Below are 8,759 nucleotides of genomic sequence, written 5' to 3'. Positions count from 1 at the left end.
GCACGCGAGCACAAGGGCACCGAGGAGCACGAGGTGATGGATGTTTTCTTCTAAAAAAAAAATATCCTTCATGGCCTTTTTATGGTCGATTTTTATAGCGCTCTGTATCTCCACCGCCCGGTTCTGCTCAGGCTCCGTGATGCAGTCATTAAACCGAGCCTGGTCACGGTGGTGTGTGTGTGTGTGTGTGTGTGTGTTTTTGTGTTTCTCGGACGTGATCGCCATTTGCGTTATCTAATGCTTTCCTGAAACTGCCCATGATGAGCTGGAGGGGATTAGATCTGAATCACCAGTCCAACCCTCTCGCGTTATTATGAGCTCCGTATGATGTGTTATAATAGAGGTCGCACGATACGAACTTAAAAACGCCCATTGCGATTCCTGCTCCAGGCATCGGCGTTGCGATAAAATCGTGCAGCATGTCGGCTAATAAAGTCCTGGTGAACCCTGTGATGCGATATTGTTGGCCTTTATTGTGTTTCCTGGATGCTGTGATTCATCAGAAAAAAACACCCACAGAAACACCCACAGGAGCAACTGAAAAAAATCAGCAGGAACGTCATGAGCACTGAATATAATACAGTTCATCTGCTGGAGGGATGAATCACAGATCATCATTAGCTTGTGTGTGTGTGTGTGTGTGTGTGTGTGGAAGAACTCAAAATCAATAAAATAAACCCAAGTTAACAGCTACAATCATTCACAGGGTTTATGAACTAAAACCTCCTGCCATGTTCTCAGCTGGAATCTGGTCTACTGACTTGTTTAAATAAATAACATCAATCAATCAATAAACACAAGTGTGTTTCTCAGGTGTTCAGGTGTGTGTTGGAAATGTTTGTGTGTATTGGTCAGGTGTGTGTGTTGGTCAGGTGTGTGTGTGTGTGTTGGTCAGGTGTGTGTGTGTTTGTTGGTTAGGTGTGTATGTGTGTGTGTGTTGGTCAGGTGTGTGTGTGTGTGTGTGTGTGTGTGTGTGTGTGTGTGTGTGTGTGTGTGTGTTGGTCAGGTGTGTGTGTGTTTGTTGGTCAGGTGTGTGTGTGTGTGTGTGTGTGTGTGTGTTGGTCAGGTGTGTATGTGTGTTTGTTGGTCAGGTGTGTATGTGTGTTGTTCATGTGTGTGTGTGTGTGTGTGTGTGTGTGTGTGTGTGTGTGTGTTGGTCATGTGTGTGTGTGTGTGTGTGTGTGTGTGTGTTGGTCAGGTGTGTGTGTGTGTGTGTTGGTCAGGTGTGTGTGTGTGTGTGTGTGTGTGTGTGTGTGTGTGTTGGTCAGGTGTGTGTGTGTGTGTGTGTGTGTTGGTCAGGTGTGTGTGTGTGTGTGTGTGTGTGTGTGTGTTGGTCAGGTGTGTGTATGTGTGTGTGTTGGTCAGGTGTGTGTGTGTTGGTCAAGTGTGTGTGTGTGTGTGTGTGTGTTGGTCAGGTGTGTGTATGTTGGTCAGGTGTGTGTATGTGTGTGTTGGTCAGGTGTGTATGTGTGTTGTTCAGGTGTGTGTGTGTGTGTGTGTGTGTGTGTATTGGTCAGGTGTGTGTGTGTGTGTGTGTGTTGGTCAGGTGTGTGTGTGTGTGTTGGTCAGGTGTGTGTGTGTGTGTGTGTGTGTGTGTGTGTGTGTGTGTTGGTCAGGTGTGTGTGTGTGTGTGTGTGTGTTGGTCAGGTGTGTGTATGTGTGTGTGTTGGTCAGGTGTGTGTGTGTGTTGGTCAGGTGTGTGTGTGTGTGTGTGTGTGTGTGTGTTGGTCAGGTGTGTGTGTGTGTGTGTGTGTGTGTGTGTGTTGGTCAGGTGTGTGTGTGTGTGTGTGTGTGTGTGTTGGTCAGGTGTGTGTATGTGTGTGTGTTGGTCAGGTGTGTGTGTGTGTTGGTCAAGTGTGTGTGTGTGTGTGTTGGTCAGGTGTGTGTATGTGTGTGTTGGTCAGGTGTGTATGTGTGTTGTTCAGGTGTGTGTGTGTGTGTGTGTGTGTGTGTGTGTGTGTGTGTGTGTGTGTATTGGTCAGGTGTGTGTGTGTGTGTGTGTGTGTGTGTTGGTCAGGTGTGTGTGTGTTGTTCAGGTGTGTGTATGTGTGTGTGTTGGTCAGGTGTGTGTATGTGTGTGTGTGGGGCAGGTGTGTGTGTGTGTGTGTGTGTTGTTCAGGTGTGTGTGTGTGTTGGTCAGGTGTGTGTATGTGTGTGTGTTGGTGTGTGTGTGTGTGTGTGTGTGTGTGTTGGTCAGGTGTGTGTGTGTGTGTGTGTGTGTGTGTGTGTGTGTGTGTGTGTTGGTCAGGTGTGTGTATGTGTGTGTGTTGGTCAGGTGTGTGTGTGTGTTGGTCAAGTGTGTGTGTGTGTGTGTGTGTTGGTCAGGTGTGTGTATGTTGGTCAGGTGTGTGTATGTGTGTGTTGGTCAGGTGTGTATGTGTGTTGTTCAGGTGTGTGTGTGTGTGTGTGTGTGTGTGTGTGTGTGTGTGTGTATTGGTCAGGTGTGTGTGTGTGTGTGTGTGTGTTGGTCAGGTGTGTGTGTGTTGTTCAGGTGTGTGTATGTGTGTGTGTTGGTCAGGTGTGTGTATGTGTGTGTGTGGGGCAGGTGTGTGTGTGTGTGTGTGTGTTGTTCAGGTGTGTGTGTGTGTTGGTCAGGTGTGTGTATGTGTGTGTGTTGGTCAGGTGTGTGTGTGTTGGTCAGGTGTGTGTGTGTGTGTGTGTGTGTGTGTGTGTTGGTCAGGTGTGTGTATGTGTGTGTGTTGGTCAGGTGTGTGTGTGTGTTGGTCAAGTGTGTGTGTGTTGTTCAGGTGTGTGTGTGTGTGTGTGTGTGTTGGTCAGGTGTGTGTGTGTGTGTGTGTGTGTGTGTGTGTGTGTGTGTGTGTGTTTGTGTTGGTCAGGTGTGTGTGTGTGTGTGTGTGTGTGTGTGTGTGTGTGTGTGTGTGTGTGTGTGTTTTGTTGGTCAGGTGTGTGTATGTGTGTGTTGGTCAAGTGTGTGTGTGTGTTGTTCAGGTGTGTGTGTGTGTGTGTGTGTGTGTGTGTGTGTGTGTGTGTGTTGGTCATGTGTGTGTGTGTGTGTGTTGTTCAGGTGTGTGTGTGTGTGTTGGTCAGGTGTGTGTATGTGTGTGTGTGTTGGTCAGGTGTGTGTGTGTGTGTGTGTTCAGGTGTGTACTAAATAAGGCAGGCGGTGTGTGTTTTCTCATGCGACGTCTGATTTTCAGTGAAACTGCATTAATGATAAATGCTGGGATCAGAGGGCGGCTGCGGGGCTTCTGCTGAGGATTATGAAACGGAGGTTTGTTTTTGGAAGCACAGCAGGACCATCTTGTAGGACGAGCGGTGTGCCGTTCACATGCTGTTACAGCTGAACTGGAATCCAGTCAGGGTTTATTTAGCTCCATATTACGTAAATCTGTTTTTTTCTTGGCTTGTTGACATGGAGTGAGGTGACGCTGAACGAGGGGATTGAACTGGTGGGTTTCTTTAATTGCATGTTTTGGAAGTGACACTGAGCTGATTTTTATAGAGCGTTGGTTTAATGCTGTTATGATGGAACACTGCTGGTTTTTTGCCGTTTCGGAAATGATAGCTCGCTGCTAGTATCTGAGCGGAGGAGAGGATTTGATCTGGTTCAGTAATTCAGGATGAATCATGACCACGCTGATGTACAGTAGCTGAAACGGGATACTTATGTAAGATTATATAAAGCTCCTGTGACATACATTAAAGCCACCGTTTGTTGCTGAACTACACAAGAGCAACTACAGCGATAAAGAAGGACGGCATGTTTATTTTTAAACCCTCACATATCTAAAGTGAGGAGTTTACTCTTTTACTGATTATCCTTTCGGCTTCCTCAGTTTCCCGGCTTACATCCTGTCTCACGAACGCTCGCTCTCCTGTATCATGCCTGCACTTGGGGTGTGTTTCCACAGTAACCGGAGAACTCCCAGAGTTCCGAAAAAGCAGCACGAGTGTGATGTCATGAGGCTGCAGACGGAGAAAGAAAAGGAGATTCGTGAATGCACTCGTGGGTGAAACTCTTTCCGAATGCTAGAATGAAAGTTTGTAGTTAAACACTGCAGCAGAACTGCTCCGGGTGTTGATGTGACACCGCAGGCCCACCCTGTTCATCTTTCTCCTCCGCTGATTCTGCACTGCAGCGTTTCTCTTTCCCTCCCTCTCATATGATCTGTGTTTCTCTGTGCTTTCAGCAGAACAGGACACTACATACACGTCTACAGGACAGATATACAGTATATTTATACCAAGTAGGAATGAATATTCTCCTTCCATCTGTCTCACACACTCCTCTACTCTCCCTGCTTCCATTTCTCTCTTTCATGCCTCGTGTTTATCTCCTGCTTTTCTCAACGTTAATACATGATATTATGTAAATGAATAATTGTGTACAGCATTATGTTCTTTAGCGTCCTGTCCAGCAACACTAACAGGCTTCTCATGAGATCACGCTGAAAACTCTGTTGATATGTTGCTTAGTGATGAGAAAGAACACGAGAATGTGCAGATTCCCTGAACATGGACACAGGGGACGACTGGGAGCTAAAAAAATCATTCCCTAAAGAACCCTCACCTGCAGTGTTTTTAACCCAGGAACCATCTGGGAACATGTTCTTACCCTCCTGAAAATCTTCACAGATGTTTTATTTCATATATTACATTCAATCAGTGTATCATGATTCCAAATGTTTAATGTATTAGTATGAATATCCTCTCCTCAGCGTTATAGATCTTACGTATGATTTACATTAAAAAGATTTCATAATCTTTATGTTTTCTTCTGGGATCTCAGCAGCCTCCCGAGTGTTCTAAAAGGTCCGAGTTTTATTTATTAGCATTGATTATGACTCAGTGGTAATTATTCTAATTCCACACTTATCTTGGCTGAAGTGAACATGTGACCTACTGTCAGCTCTTCAGAACCGAGCGACTGCGCTGTAAACCACACTGTTTATGAGAATCAGATTCATGAGTAAAGGAAGCAGGAGCACATGGAGCTCAGGTGAGGGAGAGAGAGAACCACAAGTCCTACACAGGAGAGAGACGCATTGGAAGTGCTGGAAATAGTTTGATGTTGCTATACACAGGAGACCCGTAGCTTTATTTGCTCCAGCGTGTGATGAGTGGGTCAGTAAAATATTCCGACCTCGGTGCTGATGGCAGCACAGAATTCACACATTCAGATACAAACATGTGCAGCGCAGAGGGTCAGGAGTTTCTCAACCGAGGAGAAGTTATTCCACAAAACTGTATTGTTCAAAAACTTTGAGTTAATTTATATATTAATGGTTGTTGTAAAAGGAATTAATTTCATTATATAAATATGTTATTTATTATAAGGAATAAAATCCAGGAGGGTTAGGGTTAGGGTGAAGTCAGACTGGTATCTGGATTACTCTCTTATTACAGCACATACCACAGTTCCATTTAAACCAAACAAATAATCCAAAAGCTCAATCACAATCACAATCTCTGAACAAACAAACAACCAAATAAATGAATAAATAAATAAATAAACATCTCCTTAAAGAAAGAATCTCCATATGAATGATTTACAAATCCTTTGTTATATAACAGAAATGTGAGTTCCTGTTGTTCTCCTCCTGACCTGAGGTTCCACAGCGTTGTGCTGTAACAGTGAAAGATTCAGATGTTGTGTTGCAGAAATACTGTAAAAACGCAGAACAATTAAATATCATTGGCCTTCAAACTGATTGGACGTGAAACAGCTGACGGCAGCGTTTCTGTTCATCTACACACTGACTCACGCTTCTCCTGCAGTTAAATAAGAACCTGCTCATGCATGCACACTGCAGTCATAACGCTCAGCCTGTATGGCTGAAAGTATGTGCACCCCTGACCACTTTTTAAACATCTCACCCCAGATTTCATTCCCTTTGCTGTTATAATAATCTCTACTCTACTGCGAAGGCCTTCTGTGGGCATCAGTGATCATTCAGATAGAAGAACATTAGTGATGTTGCTGTGGAGCTCTGGGGTGAAGTAAAAGTTCATCCCAAAGGTGGTTAGTGGGGTTGTGGAGGACACTTGAGATCTTTCATTGTGAACATCACACAAAATGTCTTTATGGAGCTCACATTGTGTATCTTCATGCTGAAACAGAGTTTAGGAATCTTAGTTTCAGTGAAGGGAAGGAATGAAGCTACAGCACTTTAACTAAAAAAACTATTTTATACAGTTAATCATTAATTAATGTGTGAACAGTTTAGATAATAAACACATGCAGGTGTAAAGACCGAGTGTCCGTTTATTTTTGGCCACAGAGTGTAAATTGGTTCTGCAAAACTTTTGAGGTTTTCTTTAGTATTCAGTTTTTATATGCAGCACAATTCTGCTGTTGAATGAACTCTGAGGATGAATGCACACCTACGCTGTTTATTTCACACGTGAACATTGCGAGAACTTAAGAACTGGGGATTTGCGGATGTGATTTCAGATATTAATAACGTGATCATGGCAAATTATTGTTATCAAGCATGTTTTTCTTTTCAATTATGTTTTACCAGATCTCACCGAGTTCACACTGATTTCACCCTGAGTGGATCGTACCAGCATGCCAGAGCAAAGCAATGACTACCGTGTGGTGGTGTTCGGGGCTGGAGGTGTTGGCAAGAGCTCCCTGGTCCTTCGATTCGTTAAGGGAACGTTCAGGGACACGTACATCCCCACCGTGGAGGATACGTACCGACAGGTGATCAGCTGTGACAAAAGTGTGTGTACACTGGAGATCACCGACACGACAGGCAGCCACCAGTTCCCGGCAATGCAGCGCCTTTCCATCTCCAAGGGTCACGCCTTCATCCTGGTCTACTCCATTACCAGCCGCCAATCGCTGGAGGAGCTCAAACCGATCTACCAGCAGGTGCTGGCCATCAAGGGGAATGTGGAGGGCATTCCAATCATGCTGGTGGGCAACAAGAGTGATGAGAGCCAACGTGAGGTTGATACCAAGGAAGGGGAGGCACAGGCCAACAGCTGGAAGTGTGCCTTCATGGAGACGTCTGCCAAGACCAACCACAACGTCACCGAGCTTTTCCAGGAGCTGCTCAACCTGGACAAGAAGCGTGACATGAGCCTCAACATGCGCTCCAGCAAGCAACGCCGAGCCGACAAGCTGAAGGCCAAGTGCAGCGTCATGTAGAGATGGTTCCAATGGTGGAGAAAGAAGGAGAAGAGTCATTTCAGCAACGACATGACTTGGATGAAAATGTACAAAAGTCACTCATCACATTAGTCCCATTTCTTTGGATCTGAATCAGGTATTCTTCGGTGCACGGTTGAGCAACCAGACTCTTTTCTCTTGTCATTAGTATATTTGGCTCCTGTAATGACCACTAGAATCAGGGGAAGTCTAAACTTCACCCAGTCCCGTCCCAGTACCATCTGATTGAGTTGACTTGGACATCTTCAGTATTAACTTGTCCTTCTCTCTTCTCCACCTGCTCGTGCACAGCTTTCCTCAACCAGGTTTGTTTTCAGGCTGTAACAAAAAAAAAATACTCATCATCATGATCATGTATAGGGCTTTGTGTCTCGTTAAAGGATTCGAAACTCCAATAGAAAAAACGTCTTGAACCGGTTATGCACTTTATCATGTTCTCAATGGGCGAATGAGACCACGAGCGCAGCAAAGCGGCCGCGTTATCCAGCTCTTCCAAATTCGACATTACAGCAGCACAAAAGCATGTTAGAAATTCAAAGGTTTGGGTTCACAGACTTTTCTTTGTTGGCTTTGTAATAGTAAAAACAGGAAAACATCAGTAGTGCATGATGCACATTAGATCATGTAGAACTACTTTCCTACTCATCATGATAATAAAGCTGTCACCAGATACAGAGCTTTACTCAAACCAAGCACAGCAACGCAGATTTCTAGATCGAAAGCAGTTTTTTTTCCGATGTTGGTGGCACACGAAAACCTGAAATATGCATTAATCATTAATCTAACAGAAACATTTAACCTGTGTGTGAATCTAAATGTGTATTAATCTCATTTGTGTTGAAGAGCCCTGTACAGTTCATGTTCTCCCCCTTTATTTAGTGTCGATATCTTCTGACTATTTAATGCCATTGCTTTAGCAATACATTATATAAAAGCACTTTTAGAATCTTGAGCACATTCAGAACATTACAAATGAACCTTTACAGAAACGTTCTGTCAGACACTCTGCGTTTACAATTTTAAAGCAGGTACAGTGTTTATCTAATAATATTATGTGAAGGACCAGAAATATAAAAATAAAAAAGCACAAACATATGGTGTAAAATAAATATTGGACTATTTGTCTTGTTCCGTGGTTTTGAAAATGACAAATGCAACATAAACTGTGATGTACATATTATTATTATTATTATTATTATTATTATTATTATTATTATAGGTTAAAAAAGAAGCTTGTTGTGTAAGTATGAGTAACTTAATACATTTGCATCACTTTAGAAAGGCAATAAGAGATATATTCAGATCAGCTGTAATTATTTGCATCACCTTTTTGATGTATTTATGTTTCATGATATGCTAAATGAAAATGCATTAAACCTGGTTGGCATTTATGTGTTTTTTTTTATATTATTTATATACATAATGTTTTAAAATATATAAAAACACATTCTGCTATAAAAACCATCTCTGAAGATCTCATTACAAAGAGTTCTTTACAATTTTCTGGTAAAAGAACAAAAATTAATGAACATCATGTACAGGTTTTGGTCAGTCTGAGTCACTATGTAGGAGTTGAATGCTTTGATTTATGACCACATGGTTGTTAGTTCAGGCCCCA

General features: G+C 43.2%; 1 protein-coding gene across 2 annotated transcripts in view; it reads left to right on the top strand.

Annotated features, from left to right (window-relative positions):
• The window catches only part of diras1a (DIRAS family, GTP-binding RAS-like 1a), an 8,781-nt gene extending 531 nt beyond the window's left edge, over positions 1-8,250 (top strand). Inside the window, exons 1-2 of one of the 2 annotated variants that reach the window (XM_083557945.1) lie at positions 1-33; positions 6,486-8,250. The exon at positions 1-33 is cut by the window's left edge and continues 123 nt beyond it. In XM_083557945.1, the coding sequence (XP_083414071.1) occupies positions 6,533-7,120 (588 nt within the window). In that variant the 5' untranslated portion in view covers positions 1-33; positions 6,486-6,532 and the 3' untranslated portion in view covers positions 7,121-8,250. The remainder of the gene's footprint in view (positions 34-6,485) is intronic. The other variant, XM_083557944.1, reaches the window with a different exon arrangement.
• The last annotated feature ends 509 nt before the right edge of the window (positions 8,251-8,759 follow it).

Source organism: Silurus aristotelis, assembly GCF_946808225.1.
Source record: "Silurus aristotelis genome assembly, chromosome: 13".
Taxonomy (NCBI): Eukaryota; Metazoa; Chordata; class Actinopteri; order Siluriformes; family Siluridae; genus Silurus; species Silurus aristotelis.
Note: the sequence above shows the minus strand (reverse complement) of the source record. Positions and strands in the feature narration are given on the sequence as shown.